The sequence below is a fragment of the Lampetra fluviatilis genome, chromosome 24 (assembly GCF_964198595.1).
Source record: "Lampetra fluviatilis chromosome 24, kcLamFluv1.1, whole genome shotgun sequence".
NCBI lineage: Eukaryota > Metazoa > Chordata > Hyperoartia > Petromyzontiformes > Petromyzontidae > Lampetra > Lampetra fluviatilis.
The window spans coordinates 9024032-9051408 of record NC_136298.1 but is presented as its reverse complement, the minus strand read 5'-3'; the positions used below and the strand labels follow the sequence as shown (position 1 = coordinate 9051408).

At 49.3% G+C, this 27377-nt stretch overlaps 1 protein-coding gene across 9 annotated transcripts in view; it reads left to right on the top strand.

Moving 5' to 3' along the window:
• The window catches only part of LOC144941126 (receptor-type tyrosine-protein phosphatase delta-like), a 613380-nt gene that overhangs the window by 562748 nt on the left and 23255 nt on the right, over positions 1 to 27377 (top strand). For all 9 annotated transcript variants that reach the window (XM_078867646.1, XM_078867648.1, XM_078867645.1 and 6 more), the window contains 5 exons: positions 12898 to 12995; positions 13909 to 14032; positions 15514 to 15689; positions 23884 to 24003; positions 24992 to 25146. In XM_078867646.1, the coding sequence (XP_078723772.1) occupies positions 12898 to 12995; positions 13909 to 14032; positions 15514 to 15689; positions 23884 to 24003; positions 24992 to 25146 (673 nt within the window). The remainder of the gene's footprint in view (positions 1 to 12897; positions 12996 to 13908; positions 14033 to 15513; positions 15690 to 23883; positions 24004 to 24991; positions 25147 to 27377) is intronic.

Sequence of the window (27377 nt, the reverse complement as noted above, 5' to 3'; positions counted from 1 at the left end):
GCTACATTTCCTTGAGGAGGAGACGATCAGGACATGGAGTCTGCACATCGGGTTGTAGTTTGCAGTGTTCTGGGGTAAAGCACGAGTGCTCCCCACCTCTCCCAGTATGTGGAAGAGTAGGCCAAATAGGGGTTTCTAGAACTCCAGTTAGTGTAGACCCCATCCACCAGCAGTGGCATGTACGAGTAAATTCAGGGCTGCACCTTTATCATTTTTGAGCGGGAATGATGTCGCTGTGCCCTCGCCGTCATCGTTCAATGAAGCATCGCAATTCAAACAAAGCCCGGGTCACTCATTGACATTACGGTGCACGGTAACAGCCTCTAGTTGCCAGGCGATTCGCTTGAACCCATTGCCTTTAGGGGTACACTTCGTGAGAAAAAAATGACGTGATTCGTTGCATTGATTGTGGCAAATGAATCGGACACGGGGACACTGACAAAGAAAATGTAACAAAAGAGGAAAAGTGTGCAATGAAGCATGGAGACATCAGTGCCGGAGTTGACACGAAGAGATGGGAACACATGGATCCTGGATAAAAGTGGGCTTGGGCAGGACTCTTCACTGTGAGTGTCCAATGGCTAATGGACGAGGCAAGCCCGAAGCGAGAACTCGCAAAAGGGGAGACGGAGCGATACGATTCGCTTCGTGTGCGGGAGCCATGTGGATGGTGGCATCGCAGGACCACGAGAGATGTTGACGCCTTTGGGGAGGCATTCATCAAGCATTGATGGAGCATTGACTGATGATGGGTCGTGATCACGAGCTTAAGAATCAATTTTCATTGATAATTATTTGAACTGATGCTATTGTGGAAATTACAATTGCAGGCGTTTGATAGTTTGCGCTGGTCTTCCATCAAGAATATGCAAGTTTGTGCACTTGCGCTGTGTTTTAGACGTGAAACCAGCTGATTGTTTATCTTGTAAAACAATTACTTTAAAAAGAACATGAAAGCGGCGGCGGCCAACAAACAGCCTCTAATGGCTTTCTCTAGACCTCACTCGATTGGAAGCCGGTTTGCCAGCAATGGCACGGTCAAGCAGTGTCAGTCCTGCACCTTTGCATTTTACTCAATAAATATCTGTCCCTTTTGCACACAATAAGAGGTTAATCATAGTTAGTCATTTTATTCTTCAAGAGAAAATGATCCTCAATGTCAAGACGAACAGGTCATTGTGACCAATGCTGTTGATGCCAGCAAAACCTCACCATTGCTTTCCTCCTTCCATTAATTTCTCCAGCTGCTGTGTGCGTGATATATAGAGTCCTGATTCATTGCACGATATATTTTACTCGGTGGCAGCACAGTGGCTGTGAACCCCGGTGACCAGTGTTTGATTCCCGGCCATAGCTCTGTGAATGTTCTCACAGTGGCTGTGTGAATGGTCTCACGTTCGCTCTGTGAATGGTCTCATGCTAGCGGTGTGAATGGTCTCACAGTAGCGGTGTGAATGGTCTCACAGTAGCTGTGTGAATGGTCTCACAGTAGCTGTGTGAATGGTCTCACGCTAGCGGTGTGAATGGTCTCACAGTAGCTGTGTGAATGGTCTCACAGTAGCTGTGTGAATGGTCTCACGCTAGCGGTGTGAATGGTCTCACAGTAGCGTTGTGAATGGTCTCACAATAGCTGTGTGATTGGTCTCACGCTAGCTGTGTGAATGGTCTCACAGTGGCTGTGTGAATGGTCTCACAGTAGCTGTGTGAATGTTCTCACAGTAGCTGTGTGAATGTTCTCACAGTGCCTGTGTGAATGGTCTCACGCTAGCGGTGTGAATGGTCTCACAGTAGCTGTGTGAATGTTCTCACGCTAGCTGTGTGAATGTTCTCACAGTGGCTGTGTGAATGGTCTCACAGTAGCTGTGTGAATGGTCTCACAGTAGCTGTGTGAATGGTCTCACAGTAGCTGTGTGAATGGTCTCACAGTAGCGGTGTGAATGGTCTCACAGTAGCTGTGTGAATGGTCTCACAGTGGCTGTGTGAATGGTCTCACAGTGGCTGTGTGAATGGTCTCACAGTAGCTGTGTGAATGGTCTCACAGTAGCTGTGTGAATGGTCTCACAGTAGCGGTGTGAATGGTCTCACAGTGGCTGTGTGAATGGTCTCACAGTAGCTGTGTGAATGGTCTCACGCTAGCGGTGTGAATGGTCTCACAGTAGCTGTGTGAATGGTCTCACAGTAGCTGTGTGAATGTTCTCACAGTAGCGGTGTGTATGGTCTCACAGTAGCTGTGTGAATGGTCGCACAGTAGCTGTGTGAATGGTCTCACAGTAGCTGTGTGAATGGTCTCACAGTAGCTGTGTGAATGGTCTCACAGTAGCGGTGTGTATGGTCTCACAGTGGCTGTGTGAATGGTCTCACAGTAGCTGTGTGAATGTTCTCACAGTAGCTGTGTGAATGTTCTCACAGCGCCTGTGTGAATGGTCTCACAGTAGCTGTGTGAATGGTCTCACAGTAGCTGTGTGAATGGTCTCACAGTAGCTGTGTGAATGGTCTCACGCTAGCTGTGTGAATGGTCTCACAGTAGCGGTGTGTATGGTCTCACAGTAGCTGTGTGAATGGTCTCACAGTAGCTGTGTGAATGTTCTCACAGTAGCTGTGTGAATGTTCTCACAGTGCCTGTGTGAATGGTCTCACAGTAGCTGTGTGAATGGTCTCACGCTAGCGGTGTGAATGGTCTCACAGTAGCGGTGTGAATGGTCTCACAATAGCTGTGTGAATGGTATCACGCTAGCTGTGTGAATGGTCTCACAGTGGCTGTGTGAATGGTCTCACAGTAGCTGTGTGAATGTTCTCACAGTAGCTGTGTGAATGTTCTCACAGTGCCTGTGTGAATGGTCTCACGCTAGCGGTGTGAATGGTCTCACAGTAGCTGTGTGAATGTTCTCACGCTAGCTGTGTGAATGTTCTCACAGTGGCTGTGTGAATGGTCTCACAGTAGCTGTGTGAATGGTCTCACAGTAGCTGTGTGAATGGTCTCACAGTAGCGGTGTGAATGGTCTCACGCTAGCTGTGTGAATGGTCTCACAGTAGCTGTGTGAATGGTCTCACAGTAGCGGTATGAATGGTCTCACAGTAGCTGTGTGAATGGTCTCACAGTAGCTGTGTGAATGTTCTCACAGTAGCTGTGTGAATGGTCTCACGTTAGCTGTGTGAATGGTCTCACAGTAGCTGTGTGAATGTTCTCACAGTAGCTGTGTGAATGGTCTCACGTTATCTGTGTGAATGTTCTCACAGTGGCTGTGTGAATGGTCTCACAGTAGTTGTGTGAATGGTCTCACAGTAGCTGTGTGAATGGTCTCACAGTGGCTGTGTGAATGGTCTCACAGTGGCTGTGTGAATGGTCTCACAGTGGCTGTGTGAATGGTCTCACGCTCGCTGTGTGAATGGTCTCACAGTGGCTGTGTGAATGGTCTCGCGGTAGCTGTGTGAATGGTCTCACAGTAGCCGTGTGAATGGTCTCACAGTAGCCGTGTGAATGGTCTCACGTTAGCTGTGTGAATGGTCTCACGCTAGCTGTGTGAATGGTCTCACGTTAGCTGTGTGAATGGTCTCACAGTAGCTGTGTGAATGGTCTCACAGTAGCTGTGTGAATGTTCTCACAGTAGCTGTGTGAATGGTCTCACGTTAGCTGTGTGAATGGTCTCACAGTAGCTGTGTGAATGTTCTCACAGTAGCTGTGTGAATGTTCTCACAGTAGCTGTGTGAATGTTCTCACAGTAGCTGTGTGAATGGTCTCACGTTATCTGTGTGAATGGTCTCACAGTAGCTGTGTGAATGGTCTCACAGTAGCTGTGTGAATGGTCTCACGCTAGCGGTGTGAATGGTCTCACAGTAGCGGTGTGAATGGTCTCACAATAGCTGTGTGAATGGTATCACGCTAGCTGTGTGAATGGTCTCACAGTGGCTGTGTGAATGGTCTCACAGTAGCTGTGTGAATGTTCTCACAGTAGCTGTGTGAATGTTCTCACAGTGCCTGTGTGAATGGTCTCACGCTAGCGGTGTGAATGGTCTCACAGTAGCTGTGTGAATGTTCTCACGCTAGCTGTGTGAATGGTCTCACAGTAGCTGTGTGAATGTTCTCACGCTAGCTGTGTGAATGTTCTCACAGTAGCTGTGTGAATGGTCTCACGTTAGCTGTGTGAATGGTCTCACAGTAGCTGTGTGAATGTTCTCACAGTAGCTGTGTGAATGGTCTCACGTTAGCTGTGTGAATGGTCTCACAGTAGCTGTGTGAATGTTCTCACAGTAGCTGTGTGAATGTTCTCACAGTAGCTGTGTGAATGGTCTCACGTTATCTGTGTGAATGGTCTCACAGTAGCTGTGTAAATGGTCTCACAATGGCTGTGTGAATGTTCTCACAGTAGCTGTGTGAATGTTCTCACAGTAGCTGTGTGAATGGTCTCACGTTAGCTGTGTGAATGGTCTCACAGTAGCTGTGTGAATGTTCTCACAGTAGCTCTGTGAATGTTCTCACAGTAGCTGTGTGAATGGTCTCACGTTATCTGTGTGAATGGTCTCACAGTAGCTGTGTAAATGGTCTCACAATGGCTGTGTGAATGTTCTCACAGTAGCTGTGTGAATGTTCTCACAGTAGCTGTGTGAATGGTCTAACAGTAGCTGTGTGAATGTTCTCACAGTGGCTGTGTGAATGGTCTCACAGTAGTTGTGTGAATGGTCTCAAAGTAGCTGTGTGAATGGTCTCACAGTGGCTGTGTGAATGGTCTCACAGTGGCTGTGTGAATGGTCTCACGCTCGCTGTGTGAATGGTCTCACAGTGGATGTGTGAATGGTCTCGCGGTAGCTGTGTGAATGGTCTCACAGTAGCCGTGTGAATGGTCTCACAGTAGCCGTGTGAATGGTCTCACGTTAGCTGTGTGAATGGTCTCACGCTAGCTGTGTGAATGGTCTCACGTTAGCTGTGTGAATGGTCTCACAGTAGCTGTGTGAATGGTCTCACAGTAGCTGTGTGAATGTTCTCACAGTAGCTGTGTGAATGGTCTCACGTTAGCTGTGTGAATGGTCTCACAGTAGCTGTGTGAATGTTCTCACAGTAGCTGTGTGAATGTTCTCACAGTAGCTGTGTGAATGTTCTCACAGTAGCTGTGTGAATGGTCTCACGTTATCTGTGTGAATGGTCTCACAGTAGCTGTGTGAATGGTCTCACAGTAGCTGTGTGAATGGTCTCACGCTAGCGGTGTGAATGGTCTCACAGTAGCGGTGTGAATGGTCTCACAATAGCTGTGTGAATGGTATCACGCTAGCTGTGTGAATGGTCTCACAGTGGCTGTGTGAATGGTCTCACAGTAGCTGTGTGAATGTTCTCACAGTAGCTGTGTGAATGTTCTCACAGTGCCTGTGTGAATGGTCTCACGCTAGCGGTGTGAATGGTCTCACAGTAGCTGTGTGAATGTTCTCATGCTAGCTGTGTGAATGTTCTCACAGTGGCTGTGTGAATGGTCTCACAGTAGCTGTGTGAATGGTCTCACAGTAGCTGTGTGAATGGTCTCACAGTAGCGGTGTGAATGGTCTCACGCTAGCTGTGTGAATGGTCTCACAGTAGCTGTGTGAATGGTCTCACAGTAGCTGTGTGAATGGTCTCACAGTAGCTGTGTGAATGGTCTCACAGTAGCTGTGTGAATGTTCTCACAGTAGCTGTGTGAATGGTCTCACGTTATCTGTGTGAATGTTCTCACAGTAGCTGTGTGAATGTTCTCACAGTAGCTGTGTGAATGGTCTCACGTTATCTGTGTGAATGGTCTCAAAGTAGCTGTGTAAATGGTCTCACAGTGGCTGTGTGAATGTTCTCACAGTAGCTGTGTGAATGTTCTCACAGTAGCTGTGTGAATGGTCTAACAGTAGCTGTGTGAATGTTCTCACAGTGGCTGTGTGAATGGTCTCACAGTAGTTGTGTGAATGGTCTCACAGTAGCTGTGTGAATGGTCTCACAGTGGCTGTGTGAATGGTCTCACAGTGGCTGTGTGAATGGTCTCACAGTGGCTGTGTGAATGGTCTCACGCTCGCTGTGTGAATGGTCTCACAGTGGCTGTGTGAATGGTCTCGCGGTAGCTGTGTGAATGGTCTCACAGTAGCCGTGTGAATGGTCTCACAGTAGCCGTGTGAATGGTCTCACGCTAGCTGTGTGAATGGTCTCACGTTAGCTGTGTGAATGGTCTCACGTTAGCTGTGTGAATGGTCTCACAGTAGCTGTGTGAATGTTCTCACAGTAGCTGTGTGAATGTTCTCACAGTAGCTGTGTGAATGTTCTCACAGTAGCTGTGTGAATGGTCTCACGTTATCTGTGTGAATGGTCTCACAGTAGCTGTGTAAATGGTCTCACAGTGGCTGTGTGAATGTTTTCACAGTAGCTGTGTGAATGTTCTCACAGTAGCTGTGTGAATGGTCTAACAGTAGCTGTGTGAATGTTCTCACAGTGGCTGTGTGAATGGTCTCACAGTAGTTGTGTGAATGGTCTCACAGTAGCTGTGTGAATGTTCTCATGCTAGCTGTGTGAATGTTCTCACAGTAGCTGTGTGAATGAATGGTCTCACGCTCGCTGTGTGAATGGTCTCACGCTCGCTGTGTGAATGGTCTCACAGTGGCTGTGTGAATGGTCTCGCAGTAGCTGTGTGAATGGTCTCACAGTAGCCGTGTGATTGGTCTCACAGTAGCCGTGTGAATGGTCTCACGTTAGCTGTGTGAATGGTCTCACGCTAGCTGTGTGAATGGTCTCACGTTAGCTGTGTGAATGGTCTCACAGTAGCTGTGTGAATGTTCTCATGCTAGTTATATGAATGACAGGTGATATCCGAGCTGGCCGTGCTTCCGCCAGATATGCTCAAACAACCTCCATGAATGACAGATCGTGGGGAAGATCTTCGTCTAAGCAAAGGATTGACAACACAGCACATGAAGGTGTAAATCAATACGAACAATGTGTAATTGCTGTACGACCACCGTGACCGAGCGATGGGGTTGTAATGAATACGCAAGAGTGATATGGACGATAGCACCATCACTTGGGACTGTGTGGCAAGGCAGCACCACGGGAGGGGGGGGGGGGGGTGAGTAGGTGGGGCTACATCCAGCAGTGCATAGACAACGTGTGATATCGATGATGATGATGACGTCTTTATGGATTTCGTATGCAGGAATAACCGGGCCGACAAATCCGTCAGCAGAAACGGGTTTCTTTTCCCCCCGGGCTTAATCGCAGAAAAGTTTGCCGTGTGAAGTTTAACAAAAAAAAAGAACGATTTCCTCTAGACTCCTCCCAAGAAAATGTCTTTTTGGCGATCATTTTTTTATTGCCATATACGGCGTCTTTAAATATTTGCAATGTTGCGCGCGCACGCTCACGTTCGTGCTCGCACATCCCGATGCGACGCGCGCTCAGCAGGCCACGCAGCGCCCGATGCATTATAGATGGCCCCGGCACAACGGCGCGGCACAACGCGCGGCACAACGCGCCCGCTCGCCCTATCATTGCCCTCGCACCGCTCGCGCGCTTTCTCTACAAATCAAAGCTGTCTGGCATCAATAAACCATGCCATTCTTGCGTGACATCGCATAATCCCTCGTGTCACCCTACACGTGCGCACGCAAAGTGTGGAATTATACAATGGGGTTTTGGAGAAAATAGCCGACGGGTAAAATTAAAGTTTAAACTCTGCTCACCTTAATTTGGGAGCTTTCGTGACTGCAGGAATTATTCTTTGGTTCTTTTCGGTTAAGTCACGTCTAAAAATAAAATAATAAATCAAAATAAAACAACACATTACGACGTTTCGATTGCAACACAAGCAATCATCATCAGGCATAAAAGAAATAGCAACAAAAATCTAACTAGAAAACTATAGACCGACATACAAGCAGACAGACATCACAACGGCACACATAGAGAGGAGTATACAGGCACACGAAAATTAAATAACCTAGTAAAATATTGAAATGTGATGTAATACAACACAGAGAGTCGGTTAACACACAATTAACGCATGGCCTGGTTGACTACGTGTTTCAAAATTTGCTAAGTTAGAATTTTAAGTGTGAGCAACAAATATCTAACTAGAAAACTATAGACAGACATACAAGCAGACAGACATCACAACGGCACACAGAGAGAGGACACAAATCGGCTGTGTGAGCAACAAAAATCTAACTAGAAAACTATAGACAGACATACAAGCAGACAGACATCACAACGGCACACAGAGAGAGTGATGTCTGTCTGCTTGTATGTCTGTCTATAGTTTTCTAGTTAGATTTTTGTTGCTATTTCTTTTATGCCTGATGATGATTGCTTGTGTTGCAATCGAAACGTCGTAATGTGTTGTTTTATTTTGATTTATTATTTTATTTTTAGACGTGACTTAACCGAAAAGAACCAAAGAATAATCTCTGCTCACCTGATTGAGAGTGTAGGGCGAAAAAAATTGCTTTCTGCACGGGTGAGTAATTTTTCTGCAGCGGTTAATACCGAGCCGATTTATATATATATATAAAAAAAAGAAATTGGTCCTCACGGTAAAAAGTTAGTGAAACGGCGTCTGGAAACGGCGTCTGGAAACGGCGTCTGGAAGTTGATGTTGCAGAACTACTTGGGAGATTGCCTCCCTTCCGCACCGAGCGGTTAACCTTTCAACCCAAGCCGAGCGATGGATAGGTCTCAAAACTGCAGTGTTGATTATAATTGAAGAGAAGAAAAAAAAACAAGCGCAAGTTCTATAACAAGGAGCTTTTGTTCAGTTTTGAGGGAGTAGACAGAGGCCATCAACTTGAGAACCCAGTCTAATCGTGGGCCGTTGTCCGGGGCCCGAGCCCAAGGCTTTTGGTGGTGTCTGCTCAGTGTCTCTTCAATGATGAAGCAGCGGTACGTCTTACGGAGTGTTATATAAGTGGGTCAAAGGGTTACGAGAAAGAGAGTCTTAAAAGTCACACCGACAATGCTGCGCTAATCTTGAAGCACTGCCGTGGTTTATTAACGATGCAGCATCACGGTGCATCTGTGTTATTGATGGCATTAGAAATAATAAGTGTGAACCCACACCATTCCCACCACTATCCCTCAGTGTGCGTGCGTGCATTCGTGCGCGCGCGTGTGTGTACTGATATGGGCGAGCGAATGAACATGTACGTGGTGAGAAACGATGACCATACTGCACTGGTGAGTCCTAGCAAGGGTGAAACCAGCTCATGCAGTTGTCTTGCCGTTTGTTGTTGCCTCATCTCAGCTCGTCTTGTAGCCGGTGGCTACTCACGATGCTCGCTTGCGTGCAAACATTTGCGCGAGAATGACGACTTCGTCCGCTTATTGCAAAGCCTGCTGGGAATTCCTGTAACGTTTGAGTTGCCGATGCCTCCTCGCGTCGGCGTTGTGACGGGAACTGTGCCCATGCCGTGTAAACAAACACCAAAACAAATTCAATATTCTGTGAGCACCATTAGGATCTCGCTGTGAGCCAGAAAACAAATCCAGTGACCACCACAAATAAGAAAGGCATAAAAGATGCACCCTCCTACACCCAGCTACTTAAGACCCAATCTCGCTCACGGAAAATTCAATAAAACAAATTTATACCACTGCGTCGGTTTTCGGTGGTTCTAGCCAATAGCTCTCCGATGTTTTCTTTTTGCATTCTACCCCGTCTTGTTGGCCACGTTTTCGGAAACGGAAGAAGCTCCCGGTGTGCGGGGAGAAACGTCAAGACACAATGCGCCACGTTATTTTCTCCCTCGCTGGGGACAGAGAGAGAGAGAGCGACTCAAAGGCGCGTGGAACCACAGGCAGGCAGTGAGATGGTGCCAACAATTTCACCAAGCTCTGCCGCCCTCTATGTATTGAGATTTTATCGGTCAATTAATGAGTGGTGAAGGAAACAAAGTGCACCCCCACCCCCCGAGCAAAACGCGGGACAAATGAAGAAAACATCGAGGAGAGCTAAAACAAAGTTACAAATCAAGATGAGCACATGAGCCACTGGGGTGGAATGATGTTCGTGAACTTATTTGCACGGATCTGTGTCATCACGCTTGTCTCACCACCCCCCCCCCCCCCCCCCCGTGTTTTGTGGTCGCTTCTCTCCTGCCACACGCAGAAAACTCTCATCGATGGGATTGACCAATCACCCCTCCTGATTGAGTCTTGAGCCTCGGGGAGGCGTTTTTCTGCATTAATAGAAGGGAATTCTCTGTTATTATTACTGCTGCTGCTGTGGAGTATTTTGTATTTGCACGTGATCTCCCAAGGGTCTGGAAATTAGTAGCTCGTGCTTTTACACAGTGGAGAGCGTTTATATACACAGAGAGAGAGACGGTTACTGAAGGGCATCGTCTATGTTGCTGCCCAGGTTTTTTTTTAATGGGGCTTAAATTGTTTAAGAAAGCCTCGTTTAATTACGTATCGTTATGGGCCCATGCTGAGTGTGACCACACCTTAAACTTCTTAATTAGCGAGGGAAGAAGTAACGAAATAGGTAACGCTGCAATTAACAAATTCTAAACCTTTTGATTTAAAGCTTTCGTGACTGCAGGGATTCATATTCTTGGTTCTTTCGGTAAAGTCACGTAGAAGGGAAATAATACAATAATAAAAATATAAAACAATAAAATTATCACGACGTTTCGACTAAACCCTTTGAGGAGTGGGGGGGGCGAAGATGGGTGATCAAAGTCGACGCTCTCGTGCCCACTCTGCTAATCAGTGCGAGGTGCAACTCGTTGGAAATGGTTCAATAAGGAAGAAGAGGGGGGGCGGGGGAACAAACTTGACCATCCTTGTGGGAGGATGAAGGCAAATGGAGTTTGTATCTCTGCGACGACGTTCCGGCCTGCTTAGGTGCACGCTAACAGCACTTGCCCCAACAGTCTGTTCAGGCTATACGGGGGAACTTTGTTTTTGTTGGGACTTTGGCAGGCATGGGGGGGGGGGGTGTTTGTGCGCAATGTTCCCACGCAGTGGGTCGTGTGGAAGCCACACAAACTCGGAGATCGTGGCACGTTTCCTCTTGGTTTTACTTCAAATATATTGGATACAATTCTCATTTCAGGTGTAAGGTGGGATGGCTTTGCCGGTCAATCACGCATTCATTCATTAGCCCATTGTTGGGTGGGGGTTTGCTTAAAGCCCGCACTGGCAGGCTTTCAAAGTTAAAACCACTTTTGTGGTTTTTGTTACAGTTGGGGTGGGGGGGGGCACAAGATTCCAGACCCTCAAATGTTTTGGATAGGTGGAACAAATTGGGAGTTCCGTTAAGGTGCAGCCCTGCAATTGCTTGCGCGCGCCACTGCCGCCAGAAGACCTCCACTAGAAGGATCTCAATAGAGCCCGACTGCAGGGTAGTTAGACTACGCTTCCATGCTAGACAAGCATCCTGGAACACGTGCACCATAAATGGCTGTGGATATTTATGCCCCAAGTAAGGGTCCATTGAGGCTCATTTTCAAGAGCGGTTCGTTGAAAGAACGGGCGAGTTTCTTAAATCCCCTCCAACACCTTTCCAGGGGATTTAACACGTGGGCTTTCGCGACCAATATTATTCATAATATAGGTTTTTGGGTCAGATCTCCAGGGGATGCCTGTCCACCGTGGAAGAGGAGGATGAAACATATCCTCTGAGGAGGCTCTCAAGAGCTCCCTCTCGTGGAGGCTGCTCTTGTACTAGAAGTTGCGTGAGCAAAGTCATTTCGGGGTTGCACTTTTACCATTAACCGTGCCGCTAGAAAGCGAAGCATTTCTCGCTTTTGCAAGCTGCTCGAATTTCTCTGCGTAATTACGACATTTCACTTGAATGGAGCACTCGCTGTTCATTTGAAATTGGGAACGCGACGTGGTAAGCAACCGGGATGGTGCCAGACATTGCACGCGGCACGATGCCAGATCGACCACGTGGCTTTGTTGCACGGGCATTAGGGGGACGGGGGGGCAGGGCGCGAAGAATGAAGAGTTTTATTGCTTTCTTTTACAATCGACCGTCGGGGGTAAATTTAATAACTATAGACTAATGTCTGAAGGATCACTGCCAAAATGACTTTATTAAGGAGTGAAGCTGGCGTTTCAAAGGGCTCTGTTAGCTCGATGTCCCACGCTGTATGTAGTCGGAGGACGAGGCACGTTGAGCAACAGTCAGCCTTGTTTATTTATTCATCAAGGTCACGTCGACCCCGTGCAAGGCTGTTTACAAGCCCTCCAAATTAACTCAACATAATCAAGCACGATTATTGTGGGGGTTAAGTTTATTTAAATTTCTCTTAATGGGTCCCAACGAGGACGGGGGAGGGAGGGTGGGCGCTCACCACCGTTCGCGCCCTGAGCTAGTTGAGTGGAAATTCCACGGTCCTGTGCCAGCTGGCCAGGATAAGCTTTTAATCAAACTTAATTTGAAGCTTTCGTGACTGCAGGAATTATTCTTTGGTTCTTTCGGTAAAGTCACGTATCAAGATACAATAATAAATTATTATTACACTCTCCTCCGCATAATAAATTATTATTTTATCTTGATACGTGACTTTACCGAAAGAACCAAAGAATACGCTTTTAATGTTTTGCTTTTTGAAAAAGAAAAAAAAGTAACGCAACGTGAACACTCTATGCGTGTCGCGGTGCCCTTCCTTTGCAGGCAAGTTGCCTTCAGAGCTGCAGGCGGTTTCTTGTGAGCGCTGCCTGCGGGTTGCACGTTGCTCTGCGTCTCCCTGACCAGGGTTCCGCTAGCTTGGCTTTGTATGTACGTTGAACTTCTTTCGCACCGTACGTAGCCGCCCGTGCTAATCGTGTTCCATTGCCCAGTGTCCCGCCGACCTGTGTTGTGCCGCGTGCCGTATCTCCGACCCGGTGCTCCTCTGACTTGCGTCCGTCCCACCTGTCTCTCTCCCCTCCACCTCCGCGCGACGATGTTCCAGGCATGATGAACCACCCGCCCATCGCCGTGGCCGACCTCGAGGAACACGTGGAGAGGCTCCGAGCCAACGACGGGCTCAAATTCTCGCAGGAGTACGAGGTGAGCGAGCGCAGGCGGCGCTGTGACCCTCCGCCGCCACGTCGACAAATCGCCCTCTACGTAACCGCGAGCTTGCCGGATCCTCAGATTTCGAGTTCAAATCTTGGCTCTGCGGGGTGGGGGGGGTGGGGGTGACTCAGCCCATCATCCCCCTGAGGTAGAAAAACCGGTTTCTACTTTGGAGGGAAGCGAACGGTGAATGTCCCATGGATTGACTCGTCCTCGCTGTAAACGGGAGATGTCTGTTGAACTTCTTTCGCACCGTACGTAGCCAACCGTGCTCATCGGAGGCGAGGGGGAAGGACAACGAACTAAACACCACCAACGCCAGTTACCATTATCTGAATCGGTACAGGTACTCATTTGAGGCTGAGTCGACCTAGGTGAGGCTTCTGTCGGGTTCACAGCGCAGCGCGCCAACCACTTTCGCCACTGCTCTCCACAAAGACAAACTCACACTCACACCCCTCCCACACTCTCTCCCACACACTCTCATACTCTCTCACACTCTCTCACACTCTTTCACACTCTCTCACACTCTCCCACACTTTCTCACTCTCTCTCACACTCTCTCACTCTCTCCCACACTCTCTCACACTGTCTCACACTCTCTCACACACTCTCACACTCTCTCACACTCTCCCACACTCTCTCACTCTCTCTCACACTCTCTCACTCTCTCCCACACTCTCTCTCCCACTCTCTCACACTCTCTCACACACTCTCCCACTCTCTCCCACTCTCTCACACTCTCCCACACTCTCTCCCACACACTCTCACACTCTCTCACACTCTCTCACTCTTTCCCACACTCTCTCACACTCTCTCTCCCACTCTCTCCCACACTCTCTCCCACACCGCTGATGCACTTCGACGTTGTCTTTTTTGTCCGCGCGCCTCCCACCAAACGCAGTCAATCGACCCCGGGCAGCAGTTCACGTGGGAGCACTCGAACCTGGAGGTGAACAAGGCGAAGAACCGCTACGCCAACGTCATCGCGTACGACCACTCGCGCGTCATCCTGCAGAGCCTGAGCGGTACGCGGGGGTCTAGAGCGACAGTCACCGCTCGCGAGGAGCCCACGCATCGAGATGATTTTATGAGCAGTGCAATAAAACACCGCACCTGTTACTCTGTCTCTCGGTATAGATAAGGGACTTCAAATAATCCCAACTTTATTGCTTTATAGATTGCATTGATGGGGGGGGGGGGGGGTTCTCTCATAATATTTTGGCTACCCTTTGTGTAGAGTCTGTGCGTGCGTGTGATGCCCGTCTGTCAGTCAATCTGCCTGACTGCTTCTTTGCCTAAAACCGTTCGTGAGAGTTACAGCAATGCATTGATTCGTACATTGACATCGATTCTTAACCTCTCAATGCGAGCATCGAATCGCTCGAGTAAGAATCTGTGTTTTTCACTTAGTTTTTTTGATTTCCAATGGATTTGTGTGACCACTGATGGCCTCCTAAATGCATAACTTTAAAACAATTATAATAGAACAACGGCCCTCAATTGTGACAATTCATCGGATCGCCTGGGAGAGAGGGGTGAATTATCAACACATCTACCGTCTTAAAAAAACATTTCAATTTGACACGCCAAAGCGGGACCGATTTTATGATATATTTGATCTGACTTCGTCTTTTTTTTTATTTGAACAACAGCGAGGGGAGAAGGAGGGTCCGCTCTGTGGCAAGGAGTCCTTTTAACATTCACGTGGAGCTGGTTGAAAGTTGAACCAATATTTGTTTATTGCCTGTATTGGATAGGAAATTGAGGGTGTCAATTGCCAGAAATTGGCACGGACGTGCAGGCACAACACCGTATTCATCATTTACACGGCCTTGTCACGGGGCAATGTATACAGTAGGCTGACGTATCGGGCAACGGACCTCCTTGAGAGCACAATGTGCAGACGGGCCTTGGCTTGTTCTGAATGCCAAGAACATTACGAGTGGGCTTTGGGAGGACACATTCGCGAGAAGAGGTGATGGCCAGTGGTCGATACGAATGAAGGAATGGCACCCAATAGAGAGAACGCACCCAAGAATGCCTCCTCTCTGCAAACGGAGAGTTGGCATCGGTTTATGGGTGCAGGAGCGAGGTGGATTTTTGTTTTTTTGCACAGCGGTGACCATGATTTCTGGCCCCCCGGCTTTGCTGTGGACGTCATCCAGCCAGCAACTAGACGGTGGCTGGGTCGACCTGCTGTTCATGTAACATACAGAATGTTTTCTAAATTGAAAACGAATTTCTTTAGAACTCCTTTTTGCGTTTAGTTCGTTGTCCTTGCCCCGCACACTCCGATTAGCAGGGTTGGCCACGTACGGTGCGAAAGAAGTTCAACATACACATACGTACAAATGCACGTACCACAGTCCACCCAGCCATGTAACGTTCCAATTGAGGCCTTACCACAAGCAGGGGAGATGTGCGACTGCATTGGCTACGTTCGCTGGGAAAGAAGTTCAACACGCATACATAGACGTAATCGCTTACGATGTCATTTGAATGACAGGCGTGCAAAACAGCGACTACATCAACGCCAACTACATTGACGGCTACCGCAAGCAGAATGCCTACATCGCCACCCAGGGTCCGCTGCCCGAGACGACCTGCGATTTCTGGAGGATGGTGTGGGAGCAGGGGAGCGTCACGATCGTCATGATGACGCGGCTGGAGGAGAGGGCACGGGTAAGTGCGCGTGTCTGTTGCGCGTGTGCGTGCATTTGTGTCTGTGTGTGCATGTGCTTGCACGTGCGCCTGTGCTTGCACGTGCGCCTGTGCATTCGTGCGCTTGTGCGCTCGTGTGTGTACGGTATGCCCTCGCTATTGTCGAACTTGCTGTCCGCAAAAAATGCATCGGGAACTCTACACGACTGCGTCGAGAGAGAGAGAGAGAAAGAAAGAGATGAGACGAAGTGATGATGCTGCGCATAAGTAAGTGAATTTATAAACTATTATTTAACATTTATATTTATTTACTTAATGTTTATTGTAACCAATTAACTTTTTTGTGTTATTATGATAATGTTCGTGTATTTAATTGCTTTTCTATGTTTTTATTTAATAGAGGTAATTGATTAAAAAGATTTGGTTTCGTCAGACAATATGGTCTGCGAAATGTGCTATTCACAAGCATCCCGCGCGAATAACGAGGGGATGCCGTGTTTGATTTCGTGCGTTCGTGTGTTCGTGTATACGTGAACGTATCTTTCCATGAATCCCTAGAACACTTCCTGCTTCTGCAAGGGATGTCTTTCTTCCGTCAAGGAAATGGCTTCCCTTCAATAGTGGTCTCAATGGGCTGTGGTCTGATTGAGAAAAACGGTCATCTGCCTGTGGATATTACAGGCAAAATGAGCAGTGCACTTCCCGATTTCACAAGTCGATTTTTGATGATTGATGATAAAAAAAAATGTGCCAGTCGAAATGCTTTTCCTCTCAAAATTTAGTGCCGGGCAGTACTCATCTCCTGTGTAGGGCCTTGAACCAGCCGTGACAATTACACATTACTACGCCAATTAAATAAACAGCCGTAGTTGACTTTTAACAAAGTAGTGCCTTATTTGTTAACCGGGAGAGGGATAACAAGTTAAGTAGATCCCCGACTGGGAATTTAATGGGAACCCCTTCGATTAGTAGACATATGTATGTATCTTAAACTTCTTTTGCACCATACGTAGCCAACCGTGCTAATCGGAGGTGCGGGGAAGGACAACAAACGAAATAAATTATTTTGATTTAAAGCTTTCGTGACTGCAGGGATTCATATTATTGGTTCTTTCGGTAAAGTCACGTAGAAGGGTGTGAAAACCACCTGATGATGATTGCTTGTGTTGCAATCGAAACGTCGTGAGACTTTTATTGTTTTATTTTTATTATTTTATTATTTCCCTTCTGCGTGACTTTACCGAAAGAACCAAGAATAACACATTCCTGCGGAGGGAGCTGGTAGGAACGTTGGGTTGCTCTGTCAATGGCCAGGGTCAACGGCGGCGTGGTGTATTCCGCAAATATGCCCGACTGTGAGGGCGGGCACAAGCCGGCGTGAGTAGGTTAAAAGTTGAGTTTTATAAGGGCACCACGGGGTGACCAGCCCCTTCCCACCCAGCCCCACCCCTCCCACCCCCCACCCAGCCCCCCTTTTCACCCACCCTCCCCACCCAGCCCCTCCCCACCCTCCCCTCTCCACCCAGCCCAACCCCTCCCATTTTTGGATGCACGACGGATGGACGGACACAATAATCCCCTGTGGGCTGGTGGAACCAGGTGATTCCTACCAGTATGAAACAAATGATGATCATGCTCCAGCCACGATGCCGCTCGGGCAGTTAATTTGATTGAGATATTCACATCATGAGAAGCACATTAGCTGCTCAACATGTTGTGACAATTTACCACCAGTTTGGCACACGTGTTCCCAGTACTAGAGGTACTGGATATAGGGTCACAGTGACTGCAGGCCTTAGATTTGTCAGTAAATTGGCATGCCTCTCATGGGTGACAAGAGGAAGAGACATTCCTGCCCAAGAAATTACACAATAAGTGATGACCGAACTCGTTGAATGTCCACGGAATTAACGAATGTTCTGTGCTCGTCCGAATACGATTCTTAAAATAATTATGGTGGTTGGGGGCGGAGGATGGGGGTGGTGGTGGTGGAGTGGGAGGACTAAGAGACTCCTAGAGGAGGAGTCGCGTGCGGTAAGATGTCACTTAACGGAGCCTGATATCCTGGCAGCGTGAACGCCAGCCAGAATATTATAAAGTCGCTCTCATTGTGTTCAGTTGGTTGTCCTTCCCCGGCACCACCGATTAGCACGGTTGGCGATGTACGGTGCGAACGAAGTTGAACATACATTGCACACAAGGTGCTATCCACAAATGAACCGCAATACCTTGCTGATCTCGTCAGGAAGCATAAACCATCACGCAAACAGCCTCGCAATGGCTTTTGGCTAACCATCAATCATGGCTTTGGATGACGATGAGAAGCTGGTCCTGCACTTGCTACTCTGCTTTTGTGGAAATCTCTTAGAATGGTGGGTATGATGGAGGGGCACCACGGTGGCGAGATGTTAACTCCCTCGCCTGGTATACCGGTGGTCGTGGGTTCGATCCCGACTCTGACGCCTGTACATTTGGAGTTTGCATGTCTCCTCTCAGCTTGGTCGCGTGGTCTTTTCTCCGGCTCCTCCGATTTTCCCCTCCACGTGATAAGTCACTTTGTTAGCTATCATTTGTGGCCAGGTCACTCCTAAAAAAGAGCTACATAGCCCAGTTGGCCTTAGCTGATGAAAGAAAAACATATTTCTAGTTCCCAGCCTTCAGTGCTGAAGCCTTGTTTAATTTGGAGTAACGAATTACTGTGCCGTGATTGATGGTAATTATGCTGCTTCCCACGCTCAAACCGCAACTATTTTTTTTTATCTTGTACCAAACTACGTATTTTTTACATGTACTTCGCTGATAAATTAGGTGATGAGGTATTTCATAAAGTCTCCGGCCAGCTGGCACCACTGGTGTCTCGAAATCAGAAAGTTGTGACTTCCAATCTCCGTCAGAGGTCAACTCGGGGCATCAACCCTCCTCTGGGGGTGACCAAGATAAAGTAGCACTTCGTGCGCAAGTGAGCAGCGGTTCTCCTATGCATTCACCCACCCCCGCCGTAGGAATGTGGAATTTCCACGAGTGGCTCCAGGAGATGCTCCAGACTCATTCGGGCCAGAAACCACTTCGCTTGTTGTTGTTTTTGTTGTAAAGCTCCGACGATTTTTCCCGACGCGTTGACTCGCGGGCTTCTTAGCGTATTGCTGCAGTGACCTAAATTGACCCAAGTGCACTCGAATTATGGCAAACTGTGGGTGCCATCTGTCATTTAGTATTTTTCCGAGCATATGGCACGTTCCACATTATTTAATTAGAATTTTCTTCATCCGCATAATCATGACCGTGCGTTTATCCCACCCTCTGCGAACACAATGCGCCGTGAAGCCGTGATCATTCTTTAACCGTCAGATTTCCGCGCATGATCCGCGTAACGCGAGCCTCTAAAACCCGCAAATGAATCCATAAAACCGGTCGTGTGAAGATGGGAAAAGCCATAAGCAAGATGTTGCATCGCAGATGCCTCGCCTGCCACAAATTAACGGATCCGTTCACTTTCAACCGCCTCCTGTGCTCGTCAGCCCTCCGTCATTGTTTTTTCGGGTCGGGGTGCCGCACCGTGCGGCGTGATGTCCCGACGTGGCACTCCACGCCGTAACCGGTCCGTGTCAATAAGAAAATCCTACAACGACCAGGAGGGAAGAGAGTTGCAAGTAAATACATTGCCTTGATTTGGTGTATTCAGCATTTAATTTCATCCTGAACAGTCCAAAATGCTGTTTCTGGGAATTATCTATCTCAGATCATTTTGTCCTCGTGATACTTACTGTGTCCTCGTGGTATTATAGGAATATAAGGTACACTAATGTATAATTATTAGGGATAGGCATAGCTTGTACTCTCGTGGTAGTGCCTTATGCTGATAATCACCATTGAAATTAAGCCCCTGGGGTGTATTAATACTCTACTAAAAAAAAACCACATGGGCTTTTAACGTCACGGGAAGACTTGCAGATTTCACGGGCCAGCAGCTCCCTCGAAAAGGAGGTGAAATTTGGCAAGAGCAGGACAAGTTGACAACGCTAGTCCTGGGGGATTCTAAATTTCGATTTAAAGCTTTCGTGACTGCAGGGATTCATCTTCTTGGTTTTTTCGGTAAAGTCACGTAGAAGGGAAGTAATTAAATAATAAAAATAAAACATAATAAACCCCCCCCCCCCGCCCACCTCCTACGCATTTACCATGAATATGCTAAATTACTCTTGATATGCACATTCTTTTGTTAAGGCGCTCTTCTTACACCCCCAACTCAGCTTATATATAAGCTCCTAGCTGGGGGATTCTCTTCAGTCCCTGAAGAAGCCCCCAGTGCACGCGGGAGAGTGAAGCGCCGGACACACCGTGTGCCAAGCAGCAGCACGCAGCACGACCCCGAAAACACAGCGGTGGGGGGGGAGAGCAACGTAGCGTGACCCTCCACGGTGTCATCAACCCGAGGTGGCTGTCGAGCGACAGACACGCCCATGCATTACGGGGCGTCGCGCAGAGCAATAAATAAGGGGTTTTCGAACGTGTTGACAGTCGAGAAGATCAGCGGAGCGAGACTTTTCTGGCCACACCGTCCCCAGGTCGGACACTGATCCAGAGATTTGGGTGCCGGCCTGTCGTTATTATTCTGCCTTTGATATCGGCTTAGTGCCACTCGGGTGAAAATTGCACGAGCAAAGAGGGACCACCACCCTGAGCCAACAGCACTCCCTCTGATTTTCAGTCGAAATTCACAAACCAGTAAGACTCAAAGTGGGGCGGGGGGGGGGGATTTGTTGACTGGGGATCCATAGCTCGTTCTCGCTTGTTAATTCACCACGTGCGAAGGCCCTAATTGCTTAAATAAGGTCTATTGTTCTCACGTTGCCCCCCTGTGCTGCAGCTTAATTACGTGACGCATTAACGAAAGCTCTGTTGGGAAGTCGCCCCGGGAATTTTATGTGGATATAGATTCAAGCGTAGCCAGGGATTGATTGAGTTAGAATAATACAAAAAAAAATCATAGCCCGTTGTCAATCCACTGCTAAATGAAAGCTTCCGCATGCCACGCGGCTTACCAGGGATTGTTGGCCCTATTTCACCACGCTGGTCATGTGGGGTCTCCTGGACCCGTTTTAGATATCGCTGTCCACCGATGTTCGGCCTTTGACGAAATCGCCCTAAATGTGCCTGATCCCGTCATGCCTCAAGGGGGTTCAAGAGAGTTGACCCTGCACAGCGCTTGGATGGACGACCTCTATGCACACAAATGCAGGTGCAGCAGCTGCTGCGGGCAGGAGAGAGGGCATTGCAACTAAACCCAACTGTTGTGCTGTGTTTCCCCCCCCCCCTACAACCACCAGCGCGCACTGACCAGTGTGGTGAGGTATGGTCAAATGACTCTCACGTTCTGCACGGAGTAGGGAGGCCCCATTCCATCCAGCAGCAGATCGATAAATTAGCTGGGTCGTGTAATGGCGTTGGGCGTGGTTCATAGCACGCGGTGCGCTAACCGGTGTGCCTCCACATCACCGCCACCCCCCGCGGTTTTACTCCTCGGCTCCCACGGAGAATTCATACCTCATGCACCCCCCCCCCCCCGCGTAAATCACACGCCCCCCCCGCCACCCCCCCCCTCCTCCTCTGCCCCCCCCCCCATCCCCCATCTGTCTTTTTGGCTCAAAATAGCCAAAGCTCTAAATCTGCAGTTGCCACCGCCGTCGGGCGACGTGTGACGAGACGAGCTCGAGAAGTGATGGCACCACGGCAACTTACCTCGGAAAAAGGACAACCTCCTGAAGGCAGGCAGATGGCGCAGATTCTCGTCATGCTGAGACAGCGAGGGGGCGCGCGCTCTCGCGACACAGAGTCATTGGTGGAACGAAGCGAATGAGTTACATATGTGCGCGAGAAGAATGTCGTGGATTTATTTTCGCTGTTTAATTAAGACAAAATGCATTCGTGGGATGATTGCCACTTAATTAATGCAATTCTGCCAAGGCAAAATGTTTAAAGCTGCGGGAAAAAAGGACATTATTTTGATCAGCTCATTGTGCCTCGCGCAGCCTAAGTAAGATATAGCGAAATAAAACAACTGCGACGCCGTGGTTCTTTGTGCTGATGGGCCATGGTGTCGAGAGAGGGCACTTGCCAATGACATCTGGTAAAACAGCAGTGTTTGTTTAGCGATCCTGCCTCTAATCATGAGCCACATGAGGACAAAACTGGCTGAGTGTTTAAACAAATTCCACCAGTTCACGTGAGTGTGGAGGGGGCGGATAGGAACCAATAGACTAGGAAATACATACGCTCTCCTCTTTCACAGCTGCTGCCACTGTGGTTGTAACTGTCAGCACACTGGACTTGCAACTCAGAGTTTGCCGGTTCGATCTCCCCGGCAGTATAAATGGCGACAGTAGGTGCTGTGTGGTGGGGTCAAGTACCGGTACTTCCGCCTCCTCCGTGATGTCTGGCCAAAATGGAAAAGGTTAGGCCGAAAAAAAAAAACCTGCAGTGGTCCTCTCGAGCTCACTCCCTTGGGTGGGGGGAGGTGGGGAGGCCTTTTCACCAGGAGTGATGCAGGGAAAGCAGTTGCAAATCTGCACCTTTACCTTTGGCACGGAGAGAGCTGCGGCGATGCTGCGCATGCCAATGAGGATGCAATGGCCTAGGCTTTGCCCCTGTCTCCAGGAGCGTCCCTAATCTCATGTGCAGCTCGAGAACACTGCGAACATTAGATTACATCACATTACATCAAATCAATTACGGAACAACTTTGCACCTTTCCTTCCTTGCACCAGACAGTGGCTGACTGCCATCGTCAGCCACAGTTCACAGGTGCTTGGGTCGCTGGTAGCGGCAGGCCTTCTTCATATATTCGGCGTTATGCTCTCGCCTTCACCGAAATCTCATAAAGCAAATGCAATATCTGAAAGAAAAGAACGGCGCGCACACCAGGCATCGCCTGACAGTGGTTTCTTTGCCGTGATTTGTTTTGTCCCTCTGGCAAGAATGTGGAACAGTTCCAAAATGCAGAGACCATCGAGTGTCACACGCAGTTTTTTCCGGCGAGCATTGAAAATCGTTTCGACGTGAAGACGCTCAACTTTGCTTTCCTTCCGGGGAGATCTCGGGCCCAATATGAAAACAAAAAACTAAAACACCGCAACCGACCCCTTGAAAATCTTTTTGAGGAATGATTCACGAGCAGGTGACGCTTAACAAAGTGAACTAATGACGCAGGTGGAAATTAGCCGAAGCCACGAGTGAATGCACAACACGGGGACCTTTTCCTAGGAACAAAATTGAGCAATTAGAGATAAAGAAGACTAAAGTAGAGGGCTCGCAATTACACTCGAATGGGGTGAGCGTAGGGGGCAGAGCAACCTTTTTAACGGGGGTAATTTTTGCGCACGCTGAAAAAATGTTGAATTAGCTTTTCACCGAAAGGCTTTCACTATAATAGGTTATTGCTGGCTCAGATAAATGTATGCCATATGATGTGTGGGTGGCAATTATAGGACAACCAAGCTATTGAAAATTACATTCCGTAAAATCATGTATCTTAATCCATTAGAGCTGGAATTATGGGAATTAGGCAAATTATCGGTGGGGGGGGGGGTCCCAAAAGTTAATTAATTAGCAGTTTGAAATTCCCAACTAATTTCTATTATTCGGCGAGAATTAGACATAGCAATAGCAATTTAATATAGCTCCAAAGGCTACATTTCCGTGGGATTAAGTCAACTCGAGCGAGAGAGAGGAGCTCTGACCGTGGCTCTTCTTCCCCAGAACACGTGCAATCATTATCGCAGCAACCCGTCACGTGGGTTGAGAGAGCGAGCCCTTCGCCCCTGCACGCGCCCTCGTGGTCACGCTACTGGAAGACACGCGCGCGCTTGCGAGCACGTGCCGCATGACACATCGTGCCACGTTAGTACAGCTGCCACTGGGAGGGGGGTGGGCGGCCCGGGGGGGGGGGGGTGGCGGCTGGTGCGGGGGGGGGGCAGCCGGGGGAGGGGGGGGGGTCCCCTTGGCGAGACTGCAACGAGGGGCATTGGAACGGAGTGACACGAAACGTGTGACCCAAGACGCTTTTTGTATTTGCTTGCACGTCAGCGGCACGCGCGCTTGCAAACCTCTTTCTCCTTAGGCCTCGTGCCGGTGTAGCGACGTTGTTTTATTTTTTTTGCGCGGCGAACACCGACGGCTCCGTCAATGTTACCACTCGGCGTGCCGTGTCCGGCTGCAGGTGAAGTGTGAGCAGTACTGGCCGAGCCGCGGGGCGGAGACGTACGCGACGATACACGTGTCGCTGCTCGACTCGCTGGAGCTCGCCACGTACCACGTCCGCACCTTCAGCCTCGGCAAGGTGAGGGCACTTTGTGGCAGTGGTGCGCGAAAAACAGCGGCGGCAACGGGAACGAAACAAACGGCGTGAGCCACAAAGCGGTGGTGATGTCACCGCGGCGATTGTGCCAGGCTAGGTGCACGTTCACAACAAACCAAAAAAATTGCCCTGTGTAGCATTTACAGGCCGTTCGGGCAAGTGCTGTTAGCGAGCACCTATGAAGGCCAGGAAGGTAAATGACCGGGTGGGTGGCCAACACCATGCACAGCCGCTTTTGTCTCCCCAGTTGCGATGTTTGCAACACACCACGTACTCATTTGAGGCTAGGTCGACTTAAAGGAGGCCCAGGACCAGTTCATATAATCGTCACTTGGTTATGGCCGTGAGAATGAATCGAACTCGGGGCGCCAGGTTCATAGCGCAGTGCGCTAACCACTCCGCCACCTCTCCCCACACACGTGCACACGTACATACACACATACACGCGTGCATACGTTACATACATTTTGCACATTAAGTATGCATGCCGTTCTTATAGTGTGCACGCTATCACGAAGGTGGCATCCTCAAGTCTCCATTTGCTTTACAGAACAGATGGGTACCAGCCTGGCAGTTGGGGCGACGTTGCCGTGTGGTTTTCAAATTAGTCAAGAGTTGGACCGTGACACAGGGCACACATGGCCTTATCCTGTTTGGAATAACATTACGGGATTTTTAACCTCCGCTGTGACGCGGATAGCGAACATTTTAGTGGGGGGTTTTTTGCGCGCTCCTCAGGACCCTCGTGAAAAGGACTTAAGGCTTGGTGAAGATGAAAGAAATGTCATTGTCCGTAGCATCACCATTGATGTATTCAACAGTGCGACGCATCCCCGATGGCTCATTTCCCCAGACCTTAAACCACCTGCACAGGTGAACCACCTCCTTGCAACTCCCCCCACCCCACCTAATTAAACCCCTGCACACCCCCCCCCCCACCCCTCACTCCTCCCCCACCTCGGTTCACCAGACGGGCTCCAGCGAGAAGCGTGAGGTGCGGCAGTTCCAGTTCACGGCGTGGCCGGACCACGGTGTCCCCGAGTATCCGACGCCCTTCCTCGCGTTCCTGCGGCGCGTCAAGGCCTGCAACCCGCCCGACGTGGGGCCCATGGTGGTGCACTGCAGGTCAGTGAGCCGGCCAGCCAATTAAGCAGCGAATTGGTCGGCCAGTTAGTCAGTCAGCCAGCTTGCCAGCAAGTGCTGAGCGACATGAACCACCGTGTGAAGTGTGTACCAGTGTGCAGGTCGTACGCATAGAGCAACAATGACGGATGTTGGTTTTGCGTCGTATGGGCACTTACGTGGCCCAGCGATAGCATGTGTGCGTGCGTTGAGCAGTAGTGTGGCGGTTAGCGCTACGCTGTGCTGTGAACCCAGCAACACGAGCTTGATTCCAGCTCACGGCCAACAGCAGTGACGATTGAATGATCCGTATCGGTCCGGTCCTTCCCTAGGTCGACTTGGCCGCAATTGAGTACCTGGTGCGGTGTGTAAACATCGCCATTAGGGAGACAAAGGTGGTCAGAAGTGGTGCTAGCCACCCACCTCCTATGCGCCGTGCCGGCCTTAATAGGTGCTCACCAACAGCACTTGCCTCCAGCTGTCTGTTAAGGCTGCACAGGGATCTTTGTCTTTGTGTCTATGCGCATGTGTGCTCCACGTACCTTCAGCAGGGTCAGGTGCAGTCGACCCAGTCGGCGTACTAGGGGAGGCGTAGGGGTCTGCTTTGATGATAGGCCTCGCCTTGCCGATAACCCAAGCCAACGCTAACCACCGCTTCTTGAAGAAGAAGCGTCCTGGCGTTGGAGGATTTGGGGTGGTCAAGGTCAGCGTCGTTAGAATGTCAAGGTCGCGCACAACGACATCGCCAACGTTGAAGCCGACTTTGGTCGATGTCCCCGTCCCCCCCCCAAACTCGGTAACAATACGCGAGGAGCGCGTCACGTGGTGCAGAGGCTGCGGTAAGTACAAAGATCCTACAGCCAAATCGCCCCCAGCTCAATGGATCTCGGAAGCTGAAGAGAGACGGGGGGGGTGGGGGGAGGAAATCGGTTAGTCCTGGGATGCGAGGTGACCAGGAGTTTGCCACGAGTGTTGCAGGTGTGGGGCTGTGGTGTGGCCATTTGTGTTGGGGGGGGGGGGGAAGAAAACAACAGCATCCCAATGCAGCGTCTCTCGCGTCAACTTCATTGGCATGCGGCAAAGAAAATGTCAGTGGACTTCCGATGTGTACTTGGTCTCGTCAATTGATGGAGGCTTTACGCGTGTTTGAATGTATTCACGCAAAGAGGTGGTGAATGCGACGGTGTAATTGTCGTCATCAATACTCGTCCGCAAGAGTCAACACAGAAATGCGGCTTTGTGGGGGCTGACATCGGTAGCAGCAGCAATGATCTATCCACCGTTGGATGATGCCTCCCCACGCCATCGCCTAGCTCTCTCATGGTCTTGTGATACAAAAAAATCCATCCGTGCGCGAGCTGAATTCGTCACTTTACCTTCGTGGAAATAACCTATGTGTGCATGCACACCGTACGTAACCAACCGTGCTGCATAGGTAAGCACCCCCCCCCCCCTTCGGGCGTAAGTCCTGGCATCCGTGTGCCCCAATTCGATGAAGCCCTTCGACTCTGTTCTGTGAAGTGGCATTTCTTCAAAGAAAGTTTTTTTTTTATTCTTTTATTTAGATAACAGCAACGGCGTCCGGGTCTTGCAAGATAGACGCGAACCAGTTTGCGGGCGCCGCGCTTTACCCATCCGCTTGGCTGCGTTGCCCGTTGCCATAAAATGGACCGCTCGCGAAGAAGTAATGAGGGGTCGTCCGTCGTAGCGTGGAATGGCTAATCGGCGGTACGGGGCCGCCCCGTGCAGTCCGGACCGTGGCGGCACTCCCAGCTTCCCCCCCCCCTCTCCCAATAAATTGCACCCATTAGCGTTGCCTTAATTACGGCAATCATTCATGCATTAATGAGCCGGCCTAATTGCACTATCAAACGAAGTAATTTCCAAGAATAAAAAAAAAATCATTTTTACAAGTTGTTTCTTGTCGTTTTTTTTACACAGACATGCAACAACATTTTTTAAAGTGTGCACTTAAGCGGGAGTCAAGTACATTTCTGCGGAAAGGAATTGCGTCGCTTATTTACGTGTTCTGGGCGCGGGGTGGTGGGGTGGTTTCCACCCACCGCTTTTCACGAATATAAACAGCGCCAACCCCCCACAGCGTGCGCCGTTACCTGTAAACCGCTATTAATTGCCTCGGCTCTTTCGCCCAACGGTGTTTTATAGATGTCGCGGTTAAAACTCGGATGCTGTAACCTTGCTCAAGACACGGGCCATTTCGTCCCATCGAGCCG